General features: G+C 38.1%; 1 protein-coding gene across 2 annotated transcripts in view; it reads right to left on the bottom strand.

The window, feature by feature from the left end:
• Window positions 1–155: 155 nt before the first annotated feature.
• Window positions 156–23445, bottom strand: part of atp2a3 (ATPase sarcoplasmic/endoplasmic reticulum Ca2+ transporting 3) — a 41769-nt gene continuing 18479 nt past the window's right edge. The window contains exons 8-21 of one of the 2 annotated variants that reach the window (XM_079608704.1): window positions 17809–17897; window positions 17557–17659; window positions 16173–16304; window positions 12054–12170; window positions 10885–11103; window positions 10056–10391; window positions 7064–7284; window positions 6775–6977; window positions 6160–6245; window positions 5585–5718; window positions 4621–4738; window positions 3403–3520; window positions 3214–3242; window positions 156–3088 (exon numbers count right to left, since the gene is read on the bottom strand). In XM_079608704.1, the coding sequence (XP_079464830.1) occupies window positions 3238–3242; window positions 3403–3520; window positions 4621–4738; window positions 5585–5718; window positions 6160–6245; window positions 6775–6977; window positions 7064–7284; window positions 10056–10391; window positions 10885–11103; window positions 12054–12170; window positions 16173–16304; window positions 17557–17659; window positions 17809–17897 (1881 nt within the window). In that variant the 3' untranslated portion in view covers window positions 156–3088; window positions 3214–3237. The remainder of the gene's footprint in view (window positions 3089–3213; window positions 3243–3402; window positions 3521–4620; window positions 4739–5584; window positions 5719–6159; window positions 6246–6774; window positions 6978–7063; window positions 7285–10055; window positions 10392–10884; window positions 11104–12053; window positions 12171–16172; window positions 16305–17556; window positions 17660–17808; window positions 17898–23445) is intronic. The other variant, XM_079608703.1, reaches the window with a different exon arrangement.

The raw sequence follows: 23445 nt of genomic DNA, 5'->3' as shown, positions 1-23445 counted from the left end.
TGAGGTGTTGTTGAATAGAGCAATAGACCAGCAAGTTATGATATTACAGTGTCACCTGGTGGTAGCTAGTGTTCATTGCAGCCACAAATCCAGACTGCAGATACAGTAAAGGGATCTGGAAGCGCAAACAAGAAAGCAGAACAACAGCGTCGAAATAAATTATAAGATAAATAATCTTTATTTGACATGTCTTTTCATATATATAAAATTATGTATCCACAATTAATATTACCAAGGCGTTTACAGAGAATTCTTTCTCAGTAGTGGGTGCAAAGCTCCAGCCGGTTTGTGCGCAGGCAGAAAGACAAGACAGCTGTCCAGAACGAACTGATCATCTCAGGACCACTGACAGTGCTCGAGAGCGAATGGAGGGAAACTTAACTACAATCTTTTGTTTGCTTTTCTGATTGTCAGCCTTTCAAATGGGTTCGTTACAAACAATCAAGTACGTTTAAGAATGAAAACATTCAGTATTGTTTGATGAAAACGGGTATGTAGCAGAAGCACCAACAAAAGGAGTTTGTAAATGGAATTGAAAAAGATTTACAAAGTGGACGTCCAACTTTCTGCATAACACACAGACATTTCATATCTCTGGATGCACATGTACCCACACCAAACCCTTCATAGGCCAGTATTGACTGGACGTCACTGTGTAAACCACACGATGTTCCTTTACCAGAACAATCAAACAAACAAGAAAAACTAAAAGTCCTCAGACATTCAAACCCATTTATAGTTGCAAAAATGATCATTAGCACAATTCTTATTTTTATTTTACAACTCCTAAGCTAAATTGAAAAGACACAGAAACCCCTGCAACCTTTAAAAACAAACGGTAACAATGAATAAACAAACTCTACTATTCTACAAAATATTCTCCATCTTGTTACTTGAATGTAGAGAAGAAAGAAAAAAATTGGACTGTTTTCTTCCGGGTGGTGATGTTTCATTTAAGTCATTATTAAAAAATTAAATATACTGTATAGGTTATTAATTACAGTAACAAGGTTCCATGCAATCAGGTATTTCAATTTTTTTTCTTCTGTACAGAGTTCAAGAGATCAGTAGTTATTAGCAAGGCTGTACAAGCCAACACTTTCTATTGGCGCAGATGCTAGTGTGATGAACATGAGCGGCCTTACTGCCTCGTGTCAATACGCTGACCCTAAAGTTATATGGTAATGCGTTGCCATTGGAATAGCTAAAGGTGTGAGACAGAGCTTGCCTGTTTTAAATAGCATTTACATCACTCACAATTATTACTGGCAAAACAGATGATTCTAGACTGCGACGAAAGGATGCTCACGCCATCATAGCTAACAAGCGGACACAGACTCTTCACACTGCGGTTTTACCACGGCAAGCATAATGACACCAGGCACAGGCGTAGTTGGTTTGCCAATTTGTCTGAAAACAGCACACCAGCATTTCCCAACAGATCGACGAAGGCATATCATACCCTTAACAGCAAAACTGACAAACTAAACCACCTGGGTTCTTTCAGTCAAATACATTATTATTACTTTATTAAAAAATAAAAACAAGAAAGAAAGAATAAGTAGCAGAATTCATCAAGATTGCAAGAAAAGCACTAGCGGTAAAGAGTCCTCCCTCTGCGGACATGTACGGCAAGCATGTAAGACCCACTGCGTAAAGGATGTTTGTGTGTTCATGATGACGACAATTTCAAACTCAACCAAAATGTAGAATATGGAGGACGAAAAACAAGAGCAAATGAAAAAAGCCATTTGGCAGCATACAGTATTAAAAGGATGAAAAGGTGCAGCGAAGGGCTGCAGATGTTAAACAGCTGTGATTACTGTGATTTACTAGGATAAGACGGTACAGGGAAGAAGCGAGTGAAAGTACATTCAAGTGAGAGCCCTTCACTCCGTAATGAGGGGGCGATGTGTTTATGTCTGTGTGTAGGAGCGAGTCAGATAATGTTAAACAAGCATTGCTGCGGACCTCGTCTGCCCTTCACGTCAATGAACAAATCCCTTTCTTTCCTCCTCTTCCCTTTCAGAATATTCAAAACCTGCCATACTGATATAAATACTTACAGCATGTGAAAGGTTTACTTGCAGGAGATAGTTACTAGTGTTCAACTGGAGTTCACTCTACAGGACAGAGGAGGTGAAGAGGAGGAGGACTCTGGGATACATCAATTCACATGCTCACTTTGTGTTTACAAATGAAAGAATATGAATATTGTTTACAATATGAAAGAAGAAAAAAGACTTCTCTTAATTTAAAGAAAAAAAAAAAATTAATAAAATTAATTCCTGGGCCTATTATTACACATTCAAGTGCAGTAAAAAAAAATCTGCTGCCAGGTTTAGCCTTGTGTAAACAGTTATCTAAAAGGAAATGTATAGCTAAGAGAAGGACCTCTCAGCACTGAAGGTGGCAACCCTGTATGTAAAGAAGAGAGAAAGGAGAGAGAAAAAGAGAAACTGGAGTTGGCCACTTAAAGAAACTGGCCATTCTGTCCAAACAAACATTCACATGTTAAAAGACGCCCATGGTGCCACCTTCATCCTCTCTTTTTCAATTTCAGTCTCTTTTCATTGTTTACAGTGAAATATTTTTCTGTGGCCAAATTATGAGTCATCGACCCCCTTAACCCGTAATACCCAAATGCTTAACATCAAACCCCCTTTCTTCTCCCTCAAGTGCACCAGTAACTGCCATACTATGTACAGAAAGTGTGTTGAAAGCTAAAAAGCAAGATAAAAGAAAACAAAGTCACAACACCGACATGATTGAAGGCCCATGCACATGCCAGCACACACACACATACGCAGACCTAATGTCTCGCTCTCTTACAAACACACACGCACAGATGCACACACACACACACACACACACAGTAACAAACTACAAGCCCTGCTTGTTTTAGTGGTGGCTGGACATGCAGCAGAGACACGGGAGGACTGATGATGAGGAGACTGATGATGACGTGTGTGTGAATGTGTGCGCATGGGGTGCAGTCTTAAAAGATCGCGTGTGTTCATGTGTGTCTGGAGGAAGTTGTCCTAGAATTTCAGCTGCCGACTCTTCCTGTACCTTTCCTCCTCTTCACCTGCAAAAGGCCAAAAATGAGAGAGAGAGAGAGAGATTTTTTTTAAGAGAGGTTTTTATAGTGCCTTCAGGAAATGAAGACCAAAAGAGATTTTGAAATGGACAGGCCATAGATAAAGAAAATACCTTTTTAAAGATGAGAGGAGAAAGTTAAACTGCCGGAGGAGAAACAGATCAGAAGAAACAAACAATAATGACAGTCAATATAAGAGACAGAAGCATTGACTGGAATATTATGAACAGTCATATCAAGGACAGTGACAACACTTTAGCCACACAAAGAGAGGGAAGCATGTTCCTGTAAACAGGCTGTACCTTCTAAGTGGTGGCGGGAGATATATTTGAGTGCCTCATCCAATAGGATGACAGGAATTGAGATCTTGAGGACTACAATCCATTGGGAATAATGCAGTGGAGTTACCTGGAAGATCAGCTGGGAAACACAAGATAAGACAAAATGAGAAACATAACGGAGGAATGCAATCTCATCATGTGTGAAACAGGTGCCAAAGAGGCGACCCGGGGGGGCATATCCCAGCTTTAAAATGTGTAGTTACAGTCAATTTTATCAAAGAAAACTTTAGGATGACCATGGAACTCTTTTGAATTAAAAAGCCTTTATTATCATCAGATGGCTACATTCAAAAAATCTAAAAAACTCTCCAACGCGTTTCGGCCCATGCCTTCCTAAGGGAGAGCAACACAACAAACACATGCATGCAATTTCATTCATTTAGACATCTGATTAGTTAACAGTAGTCATGTGATCAACATCTCTTTGTGACATTAAACATTCACCAATTAATTTCCAAACTCAAAAACTTACATTACACTACTATACTTTGGACTTTGTTTACAGTCAGTTTTACATGAAGATATGGATATGGGGGAACAACACCACATTTTTATTTATTTTTATTTTTTAAATCTTTTTTTAAAATCAGTTGTTCTGAAACTGATTTAATATGACTACACAATACAACTACTACCAATAGTAGTTAGTTTATTATTATTAACAGCAACAACAATAACAATTATTATTATTGCTTTTAAAATATGAAATATAAAAATATTTGATTTGATTAAATTACAAAAATTAAAACAAACTTTATTACTATAATACTATTGAACTGTAGAGTAAAAAAAAATAAGTATTTAAATTAAAATAATTGTTATTATTTTGCAGTACAAAAGTAAAATTGCATTGCTAATGTTTTTGGCTGTCTTAATTTCTTTGGTTTCAAACGTTAAACCATAGAACCTTTATTTTTTTTAAACTGCAGCCTCTCTTCGGCTGACAATAGATTTAGAAATGATAGTATAAATGTAGCAAAAGATTAATGATTGTTTAAATAAGTTAATGGGTGAACATTCCCTTTAAATGCTTAAATGTGCATCTTTAAATATCTCCTATTAATCTTTAGTTGTTTTCTTTTTAGGTTTATTCCACAGTGTTTTTGAGGTATAAAATATTAAATCTAACTCTATAGTGACAGAAAAAGAGATATCATATTTCCAATATATTTGACTCACCGGTAGAGGCTCCACATACAGGATGAGGAAGTGTAGAGACATGGAAAGGACTATGGCTCCCAGCAGCCATATATTCACCCAGGGTGGCATCCTCAGCAGAGACTGATTCTCTGACAGGCTGAATGAGAGAAGAGTTGGAATAAATAAGTTATTTAAGACCCAAGGCATTGACTGAGACAAGTCATTTAGGTTATGCTCGCATAAAAAAAAAAAAAAGACAATGCACTTAATAGAGGAACAGTCCTCCAGAGCAACCAGGCTGTAAATGCCTTAATGAAGGCCACAATAAATGACCTCTTGACGGGATTAAACCTGTAACCTTTGAGTGACCGGCCCAGATCTTTAACCAACAGTCTACGCCACTCATATTTGATTGAAGTGAGAAGAATGGAAGAAGCAAAAATGACAAATATATAAAACAATAGCAACAAAAAACATTTATTTTAAGAAAATGAACTCGAGAGCTGTTACAGACCCAGCACAACTCAACCGAGCTCATGGGACATCTAAAGTGTGCTTTAAAGATGTCTATGTGGCTATGCAGAAGCGATAAAAAATTCTGTATTATACGTTTTTCAAGGCTTGTACCTTGGAACCCATTTCATGGTTTGCGTTCTCGAGCCAGCAGGCAGTGTTTTGTGCAAATGAGTGGCCGGATCGCATTAGGGGTTTTCTGTTAGAACGGTGTCGTGTAAGCGGACCCTAAGTTAATAACTAATGATCGTTGCGAGGAAGTGAATCAATCAAAACTAACTTTAGCTGGACAATAACTTTATTCTAGAGCTGCTGTAAAGCCAAAACAATCTGTTACTTTAATTTACTATTATCACTGTAAAGCTGCTTTGAAACAATCTATATTGTTAAAAGCGCTATATAAATGAAGGTGACTTGACTAAAGAAACTACTTAGACATATTGAAAGAACACAGTTGATGCAATGCCATCACCATGGCTGCAGATCTTACCTGTTAAGGGAGTTGAACATCTCTATGGTAACAAGCACAGAGAGAGCCATGGTGGTGGGGTAACGTGACTCAAAGACCTCACAGTTAATGCCCTCAAACATGGGGTTGTCTTCTGTACACTGCATGAAGTGCCGCTACAGATGAGAAAATTAGAAGAAGAAAAAAAACAGTAACATTAGCACCACTAGCCATCTTGAAGATCTTTAGCTACATTTCAAATGGTGATCTTAAAGTGTTTGTTTTCATAGTGGTTTCACAGTGGCTATTAATAATACAGAAAGGCTGTGTTTCAGTACAATGCAAAATTACTAAAGACAGGAAATCATTTGACCCATTGGTGGCAGTCATTGTGACCTCTGAAGGGCTTAGTTACGAAATTAAGAAAGCCAAATCCATTAGCATTGCAATATTAAGGTTTCTCCTCCAAAATAATAATAACAATTATTGGAATTATTACTATTATTATTAAAAACAATAATAATTGTTGTTAATAATTATGAATTAACTACTATTAGTAGTTCAGAGGTCAAACATAAACGTAATGTAGAGTACACGCGGTCTCACTGTTGACTCACCAGCTGATAAAAGGACACCTGTGGCCCTTCCTCATCATACAAATACCACCAGGTAGCAGCACTGACAGTGCCTAGACCCACATATCCTAGAAAAACAAGAGTAAAAGCCTGTTAATTGGTTAACGGTAAGTTCCCTTACTCTATACGGTGAAAATCTGTAATAGATCTAATGGGACATTTCACACAATTTTACAGTAAAATACTTTTTAAACCATTGGAACTGAAATAGAAGAAGTCAAAAACTGTAAATTGACATTCCTTGAATTCTCTGTTTTCATTGAAGGTTTCAATAACGCTTTCTTATGTTTATTGCATTATTTTAGTGTCATGTGAGTGACCATGATGCCGTTTTGTATTTGTGTGCAAGCTAAACTGTGATTTATAATGTGGCTTTCTCTTTACCACCAGTGTTAAGGTTTTTGTCAGTATATTATAAAATGCAAAAAATCAATTTTAATAATTTGGTATATTAACATCACTTCAGTTAATAAAAAAATAAATTCAGTGTATAGCTGATTTACAGTTTTCAGGGAAGATCTGTAGGTGAACTAATATGGCAAAAACAAAATGTCAATAATATCAGATTCTATGAAATAACCGAGATATTGGGCTAACCTCCGATGGCCAGGTATCTGAAGAAGAGCCAGCCGGAGATAAGAGGCTCCTTAGGATTTCGGGGGGGCTTGTCCATGATGTCCAGGTCAGGGGGATTGAAGCCCAGGGCAGTGGCCGGCAGACCATCCGTGACCAGGTTCACCCACAACAGCTGGACAGGGATCAAAGCCTCAGGCAGGCCAAGGATGGCTGTCAGGAAAATACTGTGAGAGGGGGGGGAAAGGGAACCCACATGAGTGTAAATGTGGTTGGGATACTGAAGCACTAAACAAATCAGGCTCTCACTCACCACACCACCTCTCCCACGTTGGAGGAGATGAGGTAACGGATAAACTGCTTCATGTTGTTGTAGATGGCTCGTCCCTCCTCCACTGCGGCCACGATGGTGGAGAAGTTATCATCAGAGAGCACCATCTCGGAGGCTGACTTGGCTACAGCGGTACCTGAGCCCATGGCGATGCCAATTTCAGCCTTTTTTAAGGCAGGGGCATCATTCACGCCATCTCCAGTCTGAAAGTGAGATGGGAGGAAAGAACAGAGAGAAGGATAAGGGTTAGTGGATACTCATGGGCTTTTCACACAACACTTAACATTTGGCCCTCCTAAGCCCCACTTATAAACCGTGACTGACCTGCTGGATAAACTGAATTGTGGCATATTATCAGACAAGCTTTTGCTCTATTCTAATGCACCTCTACGAAAGTTCAGTCTGTTGGATCATTTCTGTAAAATTCAGTTAAAGCTATACAAGGAATGCATGTGTTTTTTTCCAAATCTTAAAACAAATCTGCATGCTAAGGATTAAACAAAGTGTCAGCCCTCATTTCCGAAGGAAAATCTATAACATCAGAAATAAATAAATAATTGTATTCAGCAATGATGCATTAAATTAATCAAAAGTAACCATAAAAACATTTACAAAATTATAAAAGATTTAAATAAAAGATTCAAATAAATGCTGTTTTTTTTTTTACTTCATATTCTTCAAATAATCTTGTGGAAAATAATGCATCGTGGTAACCACAGAAATTAAACATTTTCAACATGGATAATAATAATAAGAAATGTTTCTTGAGCACCAAATCATATTAGAATGATTTCTGAAGGGTCATGTGACACTGATGTAATGATGCTGAAAATCAGCTTTGCTATTATAGGAATAAATCACATTTTAAAATGCATTAAAATAGGAAACAGCCATTTTAAATAGCAATCATATTTCACAGTATTATTGTTTTTACTGTATTTCTGAACAAATAAATGCAAACTTGCTGAGCATAAGAGGTTTTTTTCTTCCAAAAACATTAAACATTTTTACCAATCCCAAACTTTTAAACGATAGCATTTGCTCCAAGATCAATTGAAGCGATTTCATTAATGAATTGATCGTGTTACTATGTAATTTAACTATTTAAAGCTACACTGTGTAAGATTTTCTCCCATCTAGCGGTGAAATTTTATATGACTACCAACTGAATATTACTTTATAGCCCCTCCCATTCCGAGGACGTTTTAACTCCTACAGTGGCCATATTATTCCAAGATTAACATGGCTTCCAGTTCGACTTCATCCATGAGTGTTCCTTCAAGTGATGAGGTTACTTTAGAAAACTATTACAAATTTAATTTAGTTATTTAGTCAGTTAACATGTAGGTTATGACCTCTATGTAAAACGATTGATAGTTGTAAATTTTTGACTTTTGTCTTGTTGATTTGCCTGTCGTGTTGTCGTTTTAATTCGGTCTTTCGGCGACTCTGTTACATGTCCTTGAAAATAGGCATGATCCTCCATCTTCAACAGGCTTTCAAATCTGCCGTCAGTCGCGCGTAATCTCCCCCTCGAATTCGTCACGGTGCCACTGAGTGTAAAAACGCGAAAGGCAAAGCTTGAATTTCCAGGTATGTCCCTCTTTGGCTAATGTATTTTCAAGATGGAGGCGCAACATGGCTACCGCCATTCGACCAGCTCACCCGTATGTATTCTCAATGGCAGATTCTACGCTTACGAGAATACTTGATTAGTTGGTGGAAGTAATTACACATGACTGAGCCCACATAATTTTGAAAGAACAAAGTGTTCTTTGCTAAGAATCAACTTAAATTACACAGTAGCTTTAAAGAACAATAAATTAAAATGTTTGAAATGTCACACTTCATTCCAGAAAACACAAATAAAATTCACAAATTTTTTACCACATGACGAACACATTTGACTGAAAAATAACATTGTTCTAGAAACCTCCAATTCATTTCTTTGGTACAGTATGTTCTTGTCTGAGTTAGCAACAGTAACCAAAAGGGGATTGAGCTTATCAAAGGGTCAATTTAATGTCTATTAGTTTATATGGTGGATTAAAGTAAAGATTTAATCCACATTGAGCTGACAGAACTATTGATCAAAAGGTCAATTTTATTCACTCTTAGGTAAAAGCGTATTACAGGCTGGGGATTAAACAGGCGTCAAGTAGAGGATGAGGAAATCTTTTTTTCTTCTGAAAGAAGCAAAGCAGCCTCTGTCATGCACACTGATGTCAGGGAAATACCTCAAGTCCCTAAACGACAAACAGACACATGCTGAGCTGAAGCTGGGGGCGACAGCGTGTGAACAGGAAGAGCACAGACATGCTCTCATAACTCCAGCAGGGAAAATCAGCATAACATACAAGGCTGTCTGTCTCTGAGAGATGTACAGTAGGTGCTGCAGCATATTATTGCTAAGAGACTGGAGAGTAGAATCAGAGACTTCGTCATCCTTCTTATGATCCCAGATTGTACGATTGTCACATTCAATTGTATTAACAGCCCAAGTCTGTGACAACAATGATCACATGCTGTATTTAAAGTTATTCATTGGTGGTGATAATGAAAAATTTTATTTTACTCAAACCAAATAATACAATAATATTAAATGTAAGGGTAATGCCTAATAATTCCTGGTCTTATGTTAATTTGAATTAAAACGTTTTGAGTGCAGGGCCTAAAATTAACTTTTTCCACACCTGCTAATTGGTGGGTGAATTGAGAAAATGCACTGGCCATGATAGTGAACTTACAGTACATCAGGAAGGTCAGACTATTGTTCTTACAATTCAATTTAAAACATTTATAATGTTGTAGCTCCTAATAAAAGTAACCAACTGATGACGGACTTTCCCTTTTTTCAAGCCAATTTTTACTTCCATTTGGTGGTTGGTAAATGTACTCTCTTTTGGGGTTTCAACAGTTTTTTTTTTTTTTAAAGGACCTTTTGTAAAACCAGCCACTAACCACTATATCTCACCATTGCTGTGATCTCATCAAAGGACTGTAGATAAGCAACGATCTTTGACTTGTGTGCAGGCTCGACACGGGCAAAGCACCGTGCCCTTTTCACAGCCTCTCGCTGAGCCTCTGGAGTCAGGTCATCGAACTCTCTACCCGTGTAGGCCCTTCCTTCCACGTCTTCATCCTCTTTGAAAATGCCGATGCGCCTGCAAATGGCCACGGCGGTGCCCTTGTTGTCCCCGGTGATCATGATGACTCGTATACCGGCCTTACTGCACAGCTTCACTGAGCCAATCACCTCCTTTCTGGGCGGATCCAACATCCCCACACAGCCAACGAAGGTGAGACTTGACTAAACAGATGAACAAATTTTGCATGTAATCCCAGACATATACATTTACATGTACAGTGGCATGAGAAAGAACTTGAGGACTTAATATACATGCAAAATGTATGAACAAAAGCAATACCAGAAAAAGAAGTGGAATCTACAAACAAATATAATTTTTTTTTTTATATATAATTTTTTTGTGTGTATATATTGCTTCAATAACTGTTAACTGACAATTGTTAATAATAAATATACCGTAATCTGATATAAACTATAATATAATAATAACTAATAATAATTGTTTTAATACACAATTTTGAACCCAACAAAATTCTATTTGAGAACTGTCCTTGTGTTATCCTGCTTTAAAATAAACCTCTTGATGTTTTGCTATGTAACGGAATGGAACCGTTATATTTTTGTGTCACTGTACATTATAGTAAAAACTATTGTGGTAAAACATCAAGTGCACAGATGTGTATAAAGATTTTACACAGCATTCAAACTCTCTCACCTCATACTCTGAAAACTTGACAGCGTTTACCAGGTCCATTTTGTCATCAGGAGGAGGAGCGTCTCGTGTGGCCAAAGCCAAGCAGCGCAGTGTGTCTCTGCCTGACCCCCAGTCTCTAATAGTGCTCATCAGCTCCTCCTTCACTGCCATGGTCAACGGGACACGGTCTTTACCAACACGCACAAATTGACAACGGTCAATCACGCTCTCTGGAGCACCCTACATACAGAAAGAATGAAAGGAGAACCAAGTGTGATGCATATAGCAAAGTTTACTGAAGGCATTTATAGATGTCCGATGTTCAGTGTTGGGGGTAACGCAAAGTACGTAATCAGATTACTTTTTTGAAAGCAATGCATTACTTCTAAATCCACAACAAAATATTTGAGTTACGTTTTCAAATAAGTAACTCAAGTAACTTTGTTTTCCCAATTAGTGACTGGCAGCTCTCCCGTCCCCATTTTGAGAGAAATCAGGAGAGAGAAAGAGGCGTTGTGTGCACTACGGTATGTGAACATGATGGATATTGTAGTTCTAGACTAAATGTGCGCATGCTTTATTCATCTCACTTGCACAAAAACATTCAGTATTACTCAAAATGAATAAACATTGAAATAGAAACCTGCAATAGTTAAATACAATAAAACAAACCTACTTTATGTATTTAATCTTACTTTTTAACCAATGCCTTTGCTGCTGACTTTCGATGATCCAATTCAACTATACTAAAGCAAAATTAACTTTTAGATAACCATCACATTTGTGTGTTTTTTATTGCTGAGGAGTGTTTAACTTTCTTCTCCTGCATCCTATTTGTCTGCAATCCAGAATGGCAGCACAGCTGAAAGATTTGTTTGAGAAGGGCCCTCTACTGTACAGGCGTGAAGTTGCATTTCCTTTTGCATTTGCACCTTTGGTGCGAAAGGGCATTTATATTTGCCAAAAATATAACTTTTATTTTATTTTATTAAAACAAAAAAAAGCAAGACCAGCCCAGATGAGAGAAAGTAACACAAAAATAATGTAATGCATTACTTTCGATAAAAAGTACCAAAGTAATGCAATTAGTTACTTTTTAGGGAGTAATACAATATTGTAAAGCATTGCTTTTTAAAAGTAATTTCCCCCAACACCGCCACTGTTTTTGGATGTGTTTAAGCTAGCAATACCTTGACAAACATCTTGCTCTGAGAGTTCGAGCCATTGGGTGTGCAGTACACAGACATGGACTTCCTGTCTCTGGAAAACTCCAGTGTGAATTTTTTCTGCATGAGTTTTTTGATAATCTAGGGGGAAGAAGGAAAGAAAAAGAGAGAATGAGAGATGCTACATTAAACAAAAGTGAAACACTCTCTGCTAGCAGTGTGCATGTATGTTGGGTAAGATGCCACTCTCTCAGCTGTTTTCTAGGGTTGCCTTCGGACATCACTGTTTGTAGTCAGCAGTCAAGCCCAGGTGGTTGGAGAAGAGTCGCATACACAGTAACTGACAGACTCTATGCAACACTGCAGTAGTTTTCTCAAAAAATTTCTAAATATGTTTGAACAATTAGGCATCCCTTTCATTAAAATTTAATGAAAAAGCATTCAAAAGTTTTGGGGTTGGTAGGATATTTTAATGTGTTTAAAAAGACGTCTCTTGTACTCACAAAGGCTAAATTTATTTAATAAAAATACAGTAAACAGTAATATTGTGAAATATTAGAACAATTCAAAATAACAGTTTTCTATTTTAATATATTTGAATTTATTCCTGTGATGGAAAAGCTGAATGTTCAGTAGCAAGAACTCTAGTTCTCAGTGTCACATGATATTTCAGAAATCATTCTAATATGCTGATTTGGTTGCCAAGAAACATTTCTTAATTGCTTAATATTTAGAGACCATGATACATTTTTACAGATTCTTTGATGAATAGAAATTTAAATAGTAAAATTATGAAAACAAAATATTTCTATGTCAAATAAATACTGTTCATTTCAACTTTCTGTCACTTTTGCACAATTTGATGTGTCCTAATAAAAGCTGAATAAAAGTATTAATTTCTTTAAAAAAAAGAAATCTTACTGACCCCAAACTTTTGAATTAAAGTGTACATATTTCTAGCATAAATAACTGAAACTGATCATCCCTCATAATTTTCTGTTATGTATTCACTTTTGAAAATAAATAAATGAAACAAAATAAGCACAAAAAATATGCAAGAGAAACATTCAGTGATGCAAGACCATCATTTTGCCACTAGGTGGAAACCACCTCCTTAACATGAGAACAGAGAGCATTTACACTGACCTACCTACTTACTCTGTTGCAGTCTCTGTCTGTGGCTCTGTTTTATATTGGGATAAGATGATCTACTTGGTCATTCTACAGATGTTTAGATAAGGCATGCATGTGTGAGAGAAAACCAGTGTCTCCCATTTCCAGCTTATCTGAGAACAACACAACGTCATTCTTCAGCAGGTTTCCTGTGTTCTAAAAAAAAAAAAAACCCATCTAACTCCCTATTACATCAATGAATGCACCCACCAACCATCTGACATCTTTGAAAGCTTACCACCAATATGTAGAGACAGAAGAAATGTCTCTTTTTCTGTTTCCATAGGGCAGTGAAGTTTTAGATCAGAGTGGAAAGTTTAGATAACCAGGCGAGTGTATGAAGAGGTTATCTAAATATTATGCTTTTCCTCTGGGAGTCTGTGTGACTAAGTTTCTTTTTTTGGAGAGGAGAAGGATTCAGGGGTCAGCAGAATAAAGAGAGTGGTGCTGGTCATTCACTCTTTCAGAGAAAAATGATCCCCGTAGGGAAAAGGGAGAGGAGGATCAAGACTAGTCCACTGTTCCAATGTTTTTATTTTGTCCCAGTGGGCTTTCACATCATACTTACACCAATTGGCATGCATGCATAAAGTTTATTAACTTGTGTGAGTGTTTGTGTGTTAGAGACATTTTCCATCATGTTTTCAGGGTTTTAGTGAAAATCATTTTGTTTATATGCAAGAGAAACACGTACACACACACACACATATCAGTGCTGTCAACAAATGACCCAATTAAATCGCAAATTTTTCTGTAATTGCTATCATCACTCACACCTAACATACATTTTTTATATATATATATATATATATATATATATATATATATATATATATATATATATGTTATAATAATATGAAAGCTATCAATTTTAACTTTTATTAGGCTCTAAAAAAATAACATTTAAATTTAAGTTCTCTCCACATAAATCAGGAGTATGTTGTAATAAATACCACATTTACCTGTGCCCTTCAATATATCAGGACTCAATTTTTCTATTGGCCCAGTCAGACCGGTTCAGATTCCCTTTCGATACTGTTCACTCAGATTGCTTCAGTTTCTGAGCTTATTGAGAAAACTCAGTTTTCTCCGAATACTGAAGCCTGATTGGTTCATGCCTTTCAGCCCGCCAAAAGGGGATTTCTGTTTTTGTCGAACAGCGACCCCTAGAGTCTCTGTGGAGTACTAGTATTTAACGTTACTGTCGTAAACACCACTCACGCCGTCTCTGCACCCGCGGCCTGATCCCCTCCCCCCCTGTATACTGGTACCTGTTCAGTAGAAGCGTCGGACATCGAACAGGCACAGATAGACTCCGAAGATGTCTAACTGACCAGGTAATGTCAGTTACATCGCTGTTGCATCCTTTGCTGCTTTTTAGCTCTCGTCAACGAGTGAAAGCCTCGTTTTCTTTTCCTTGACTCTTCCTTCGTCGACTGCCATGATTCACGTCTGAAATGTGTGCTAGTGTCTTCCATAGAGGCTGCTTCATATGTTGGTATGTGACGTCGTGCCGTAAAGGAAGTCGTGATTTGTGAGATTTGGCGGGGCGCCACCTATCAAACTTACATTGCTGGTTTTGCTATCGGCATAATTCACCCTACTACGAGTTTGTTTACCATCGAAATTACTTTGAAGCTGTTATATTAAGGTACAATTCTTGCATAGTGTGCCTAAAAATTCTCCTTCAAGCGCGATGATAATCTCGCTGACTCCGAAGAGAAGAAAGAAGCCTTCTGCTCGCCGTAGAACAAGCCTGAATCAGGGTATTAATGGGGCTTTCACACTCGCAACTCACTCAGCGTTTCTCCCCTGCGGCCATCCGGATATTACTCAAGAGCAAATTTCACGATCTAAAAGAGCAAATTCTAGCGGTGTTTGCTTCAAAATGACGCACCATGAGTGTGGCTCATATAGGGCTCCTCTGCATCCCTCGGATGATCACACACTGAGTGCATCACTTGCCTGGGACACGCCCACGCTTAGGCTGCACTCACGGAGACAAACTGCTCTCGCACGGGCGGGCATGGGTCTCGCACTGCTGCGCTCTGGGACCGCTTTCTTTAAAGCTAGCAATCCTGCCTTGCACGCTCTCCCGTTGTCTTCCCTGCTTGAGCAGAGATGTGCAAGCGGCATGGTTTGTTTTGGCGGCTCCAAAGAGGGCTTTGACGCCATTATGACGCTAGCTGCTTCTGAGGCAGAGGACTGGGTGAACTCTGGCGATGACTCCGCCCCCAGCCTCTAAAAGAGACAAATACAGCCAGGGCTCGGCAGGAATCGGAGCTCATCTGCGTCCTTACAAAGGCTGTAGAAGAGTTGGGCTTAAAGTGGTCAACCCCAGAGGAGCCCGCTCGCAGCCGCCTCTGCCCGCCCACAGCCTTCGGCTGGAAGACCAAGGTGGCCCATCCCTCTAAGCCGTGCAGACCTAAGCCAGAGCGTACGGCGCGAGTGGCCAAGCTGCGCAGCGTAACTGACCTCGCCCTGCACGCCACTAAGTCCACGGCCCAAACGATCGGTCATCCCATGGCTAACCTGGTGTTCCACGAGCATCACCTTTGGCTGAATTTGATGGAGATCAAGGACGCAGACAAGACAGCCCTTTTCAGCGGGCTGAAAGGCCATTTGTCTGTGCAGGTGCAACAACAGCAGGTTTATTAGGCTGCTGTCACTTTAAGACCTGCCCAATATGATGCGGATCTGACACGCATCCCATTTTCTCACAATTCTACGTTAATTTAAGACTTCATTAAACTTATTTAACTGTGCTTGCAAGGATACTCGACAGAACGGCCATGTCTTCATTTCTTTTAAATATCCTGTCTGACCAAACTTTATGAGCTCTAATATTTCTTCTGAAGCTTCAAATATCTATCACTCCATTTATCGATTTTCATCACTAACTCTCCTGTTATGTTCTCTTTTATTGCTGTCTGTCTCATTACCTGGTGCACACCATGGCTCCCTTCTTACCAAGTTACAAGCTGCAGCTCGGTCCACTTTGCTAAGTCCAGAGAGATCCGTTTTAAACACGTTCATCTTCTCAACCAGCGTTGTGAGCGCAGTTTCCGTGGCCTCGCCCACTTTCTCGTACACTCCTTTAGCCTGCGGGACAGCATAAGCACAAAAGTGTGTAAACATTCAGTGCCCTATCAGCACAAACAACATGACGTATATGGCACTTGCATAATCATTTAAAAAAACATAAGACTAGAGTCATGCACTCACTTCAGAAATGATTGTTACTGTGCACTTTAACTGTCACATGAAAGCAATGGACCATGCAAGTATGTACTGTAACAAAGCATGTCCTATTATAACATTTTAAATCATTTCTATATAGTTTCTTAACATTTTTGTCCAGTTAACTTTCATGACTTTCCCAGTCATTCTTGATTACTGGATGATATATTATTTTTATGAAAAGCACATGATCGTTTTCTAAGGCTGTTTGGGCTTTGATTCTTAGGTACTGCTAAACTAAACTAGAAAATGCATGTATTGTACACTAGTGTTCAAAATTTTTATTTTGATACTTTATTTGAAACAATTATTATTGCCTATTGTTATTATTTATATATGCATTTTATTCATTTTAAAAGTTATTGTCTTGTTTGCTTAGGTCTGTTTTTATTACTACAAAAAAATATCCGATTAATCGTCAAAATAATCGACCAATGACTCGATTACCAAAATAATCGTTAGTGATAGCCCTAAGAGTGTGTTCTATGAAAAACCCAGGCTAACATTTGCTACTCATCATTCAAAGACATGGCTCCTGTGTTAACATCTATAATGGTTTATTAGATTCACAGTTCCCTTTATGGATGGTGGTCAACTCTGTCCTGAAATATTTGCATTATTCCAGGAAGCAGGGTGCTGTGGTAGTGAAACATGACATTTACTCAGCTAACGATTATTTATCCTATTAAAAAAAATAGTCAAATTAAAGTAATAAGACTTTTGCTTGCTTGATATTGTTGATTTAGTGGTGTCCTTTAACTTTAACATTAGATTGGGTGCCTTTAACAACAAAGCACGCTTTAAAAATCTTCAGCTTGTCCTAACTTGCACTGTCCTTTACCCTACCCGACAACCACGGAAAACGCTATGATATTACGCAACAGTAACCATGATACCATGGCACAGAGGTGAGAAATACAAGCCAAATGCACAAAACAAGCAAATTAAAAAGCTGTCTGTCCCTAAAGAACACAGGGTGAATAGTTCACACTTCAGCAACGAGAGTAGGACAGACTCAAAAACACTGAACAAGACTCATTTTGTTAAACTCAGAAGGGTAAATATGGCATCCGAGGCTTGGATTTAGGAGAAGATCCACGCACACACCACTGACCTCATTAAAGTCCAGCGAAGAGTCGTTGCACAGGGAGCAGACAGTAGCCAATTCCACTAGACCATCATAATCTCCACACTGCACAGGCTTGTCGGCTTTCAGCCTGAGGGGGAGACAGTTATTGCAAGATAAAGGGATGTAAATACAAACTAAGTATCCAGAATGAGTATTAGATTATTTTGAGGAGGTAAAAATGACAAGATGTTTTGGGAAGGATCAAGGACTCAAGAGTTTGTTTGTGTGTGCTCTTACACTTGTCCCTCCGGAGCATAGGTTGAGCCGGTGATGGTGAACTCATGCAGGGAGCAGCTGGTGTCATCAGCCTTATTAACCACAAACATCTAAGAGAGACAGAAGTGAGAAACATGGAGATTAACGAAACATACTGCACATCAGGGTTACAAATTATTTTGGACATTTCCATTTCCAGTTGATCATGATTATTGGATTAGGATTTTTGTTTCTGAGATTGCACTCAGATTGCACAAAAAAATTATATATAATAATAAAAAATAAATTATACATTCATAGTTTTATAAAGTAAACTTAACATTTTGTAAATACATTACTATTTTCTACTATCGGGAAAACTTATCTTAAAAAAAAAGTATCTTATTCTCACCAAGGCTGCATTTATTATAACAAAAATATAATGATGAATTATTTTTTTTACAATGTGAATGTCTTTACTGTCCCTTTTGAGCAATGTAGTGCTTCATTGCTTAATAAAATAACTCCAAACATTTGAATGTAATATAACAATAAAAATATTAAATATAAATATAAAAACTACTGGCCAAATGGGCTGGCAGAAAAAAAAAAAAACATATTGTTGAGCCTTGTATCCCGATACAAAATATGTCCACTATAGAAACTTTCATGACTTCAAAGTTTTATTCATTTCCAAAACATCCGCAGGCCAGGAAAAGTCCATTTTAAAATTCCCTGATATTCCCAGGTTTTCCATGAGGAAATCCTGGCACATAAAGTTCTAAATGCTTATACGTTTAGCATTTAAAAGTGGTTCTTGTCATTAAATAAGTTGGAAAAACAAACTCCACAACTGTGCCTAAGAAAACATGGTTAAAAGAAGAACAAGAAAATAAGTTCTCCAAGGCATCTGAAAATAGTTACAAACCCCAATTGCATTAAAAAAAAAAACAGCAGCGAAGAAGAAAAAACAACCACCAACAGACAGTTGTGACTCCACCCAATCAGCTCTGGGGTTTCCCTCATCCCCCGGCCAATCAGAGGCAGAGCAATGATGTCAATGCACTGGGTAGGTTCCTGTGTTTAGTGGCCTGGCATGAGCTCTTCCCTGTCTGAACCAACACACTCAACACAACTGCCAACAGACAACACAGACTACAATAAACTACTGCCTCCTACTGAAATGTCTGCTTTCAATGGACCAATTGAGGTGAAAAAGAGCAAACAAATCACTTTGCCCATGTTTCAGCAGAGATTTCCAGTTTTATTATAATTAACTCCAGGTGTTGTACTGTACATGTTGTTTAGTGTGCACAACCAAGGCTAAATTCTACTGCATTACTGAAGCAAATAAAGTGTTTCTGATTTTTGGAATCAACACCACAAAAGTGTTCAAAAAAGCTAAACGAGATGAGAGGTGAAGATGAGTTGAGCCTGACAACCTCAGACAAATCGGCCAAACTCATAATGCAATGCTTTATTTTTTTATTTTTTAACATCAAGTAAACTACGACATTCATCACACTGAAACGAGCCAGCAGGAGCTGTGGCAGCCCTGGGTGTGTTTCAGCAGAGAGAAGAGAGATCTTATTTTCTCACTATCCCCATCCTCCAGTATGTGGGCGTAGGGGCAGATAAAACAGGTGGATGGTGGAATGGAACTCATAAAGCCAATTTGGCGAACACCATTGATCACAGTCCCCACCTTTCTGTTTGGATGACAGGTCTGAAATGGAGGTGCGCGCTGGGAACGAGTAAAAATGACTCCTGATCTTACGAGGTGCCTGTTGACTACACTGTAAAAAAATTGCTGCGATTATTTATCACAACTTAAAATCCAACATTATTTCAACTTTAAAAAGTATGTGTTCAAGCTTGACTTAAAATATTAAGTTTAGTTAACTTTAGTTTAGTTAAGTTGGATATTTAAGTTCTCAACAAATTTTAACTAATCGCAGCCACATTTTTTACAGTGTATGCAGGTGGACTTGCTGAAAGGTGTTTTATCAAGATTAAAAGCCACTGCGGCCGAGCTCAAGTTGCATGGACACTAACACGCACGCACGTACGCACACACAAGAGGTAGGTTCTTATCAATATCTGCACTCTGCTTAAATAATGAAGCATCTAAACTTAGACATCGCTAAAACAACACTTGCCAAGCCAGCCATATATGTGCAGTTCCTTAAAAAGAAAATCATATGAAAGGTCGTCTCAAGCGTACACAAATGTACAAACACAAGGAGGAAAAACATCCTCTCTTGGCGTGACTTCACTCACAGCAAGGCTCAATTAAATGTGTCTGATTAAAGAATTAATGGAGCAGTTAAGTTGTAAAACTTTCAGAGTTCCACAGTACTCGGGTTTCCTGTTTGAAACGGACACACATACACAAAACTTAAGTGTGGAAAACACAAAGCGAGCGGCAGGCAGCAGCAATCAGAGGGCTGGATCATGCCCCTAAGCCCTTAAAATAAATGGATTATTGAGTTAGCTTGGTCTGCTGGAAAGAACAGTCTTCACAGGCAAAAAAAAAAGTATTTATAAAGTAATGACCAAATTATCATAACAACTACTGGTACACAGTGCCATTTCTCTGCATTCGTGCACAAGTACTTTTTACTTCATAAAGCTAACATAAAAGAGCAAATAATTAGATGCGTATTTTTTGGGAACATTACAGCATCTGATTGCTGCTTTTTAATTGTTGAAACAGTGGGCCAGCTGATTCTAACCACAAGTTACAAAAGCAGCAGGTTCTCTTTTCTGGTAAATTTCTGGCTATTTTTGTGGTCTGCTTCTCTGGTCTTTAACTACACATAAATCTGTGCTGCTCGATTTCCACAGTCAAACACCATGCAAACAGACATTGTCAACTGGGCAAGAGGAAAAAGAAGAAAATTAGACCCAGTTGCCTGCCCAGTATCACAATGTACTCTTTGACCTCAGAATGCTTGTCTCTGACATGTTCATTTAGTGAAAAATCTTTGTTTGGTTGCAAGTTCATCTTTAGCTATTTATAGGCCTGCATATCACCCCAATAACCCAATAACATTCAAATGACTATAATTTATCATATTCTACAAATAAACCCTACTCTCCATGTATACTGACTTTGTTACTTAATTTAATCATTCTTTTGAGTGTCGAGCCAATACCATGGTTTAAAATACAATATTTTAACCCATTCTGATGAATAGAAGATTTTGACTCCAAGAATTTTGACTTTTTTTATTAATCGAGTAAATTAAATGTAGTATATTTTGTGCAAAAAGTATTAATTAACAGACGCAGCCGGATAATTTCCATTATGACCAACGCAATCTACCAAGAGCAGAGCAAATTAGCTTCTGGTTTAGGATGTGCTTTTTTGGGTCCTTAAATAAATGGTGCAAATCCATATGCAATAAGGTCAGCCGCAAAAATAACTGTTCACGCCTTTTCAGCGCTAATTTTTCACTGCATGTCTTTAGTAAATCCTGACAGTAGTATTTTAACACCAAAAGAGGGCTTGTTAGTAAATTTGGCCCTAAATATCTTTACTATAACTTTCGATCAATTTAATGCATCCTTGCTGTATATGTTTTCTTTAACCTCTTAACTTTTCACAAAAAATCTTCCTGACCCCAAACTTTTTAACAGTAGTATATATCAACGTTATATTGACAATAAAAAAAACCCACTATGCAACAGTAATTATTGAACTGTCAACATATTTAAATAAATTCCCCAGAATTATGTAGATCCCCCCCACCCCACAGTGAGCAGTAATTAACATGTAACACCCACAATGTACCGACATGTACCAACAAGTAGCAGTGATGCATCAGTAGCATAAGATTATCTAAAGGAAAAACATCACGATGAGGATTGTTGCTAGCCTGCATTGTTTGTTTACAGTCATTTATAAATCAGATCTGCACCAAAAACAACACCAACAACCATCCCATAACTTGGCAGACAAGGAACTGTTGCGATACGTTGTCATAGCAACAGATACCAGGGAACAGGGTAGCATGCAGTGATATGCAATGATGAGCCTCTGATAAGGGTGTGTGTGTGTGTGTGTGTGTGTGTGTGTGTGTGTGTGTGTGTGTGTGTGTGTGTGTGTGTTTCACAGGAGTGGAAAATAATTTTAGACACCCGTATTTCCGCCTGATTAAGCCAAAGTGACTTCCGCATTCGTGCCAATGACACTTGGAGGAAGTCTGGCCTCCAAAAAGGCACACAGTGGGTTGATTGGCTTAGGCGATCCTGAACAACACTGCGACATAGTGACAGCACTAATTCCAAACCCAGGATAAGCATCTTGTCTGTCCCTATAATAAGCCTCTCAGCAGAACGCTTTTAGTACTTAACATTACGAGGCACAGGAGGTTTAACAGAATGTTGAATCCATTTGGGACACATTTCCACAAGCTCAATTTTAAAATTCTGTCTTGCATGTGAAATGTCTTTTCTTCCTTTTCTTTAGGGACTCTTAGGTGATGAATTTTGTCACTGCTTCAGGCTGAGGCTGACATTGTTGCCTGTTCCCCAATGTGGAGTATGAGATTGGTAAAAAATTTCCAACAATCAGACAGACATGTATTTAACTCTGCTTCTAAATTGAAATTGGCCTCAGTTTGTTTGTAGAACTTTTTATAATGTATATGTCTCTACCAAATTTCATCACATATGAACATAGGAAAATGTCTAATATTAATTAATATTACTGGGAAAGGAAAAGGAAAATCAATATAAGGACTACTGTGTACTGTGTTCAAAATAAAGAGTAATTTATCACAAAAGGCACCTACTGTAGTACAACAATACAGTACGTTACAGTGAATAGTCCGCATTAGGCTTTCTAAACACGTGCGTCCGTGACTCTGCATCCATTCTTGGATCGTGCTGCAGCGCCGGGAGCAGACGCAAGGAGCGTGAGTGGCATAGAAATGACTGCGCACAAAAATGAAGGATTGCAGGCGGGAATCCCTTGCTGGATAGACGATACTGAAGACCAACGTATGAAGGCAAGAGGATGAGAAGAAAAAAGGCTATCAGACACAAAGTCTAGCCTGGACGATTAAAAGCAGGCAAAGCCAAGATGTAGCTGAAGTGTGTGACCTACAGTAAGTCACAATCAGCCTGCCCAGTGCCCACCAGTGTAATCCATATACAAAAAAAAAAAAAATCTAATATTTTTCTACACAAGTCCATAAATATTTATCTGCATATATTTACAGCATAATAAAAAAGTGAATGGGGTTTTATTAGCATTTATTGAATACTTCCCTGCTGAATAAAAGTATTAAAAGGGTCATGAACTGCATAAAAAAAAAAAAAAATCTGCATTTTACATTTAAAAAAACACCATCCTAATTTACAAGTAATAGGCTATTTCCTATGCTGTTTTTGAGCTTCACTTTAAAACACTCCGCTTTGATGGGCTTGCCGCATTCAAAACTTGGAAGTAAACGCTCATTGCTATGATTGGGTAACAGTTTTGCATTTTAAAATACTTTTCAAGGTTCCCGCAATTACACGTGTGGAATTGTTTTGAAAACGTCCGATGTTGAAAAATAGCAACCAGTGAAATTCAGCCCTACATATTTGAGCCACAGTCTGATCCCGAATTAGAAAGACAACGAACCTACACCTCAAATACACAGGATACTCCAGTCTGCGGCAGCGTTG

Source organism: Phoxinus phoxinus (assembly GCF_949152265.1).
Source record: "Phoxinus phoxinus genome assembly, chromosome: 3".
NCBI classification, from domain to species: domain Eukaryota; kingdom Metazoa; phylum Chordata; class Actinopteri; order Cypriniformes; family Leuciscidae; genus Phoxinus; species Phoxinus phoxinus.
This window is presented reverse-complemented; position numbering and strand designations above follow the sequence as displayed.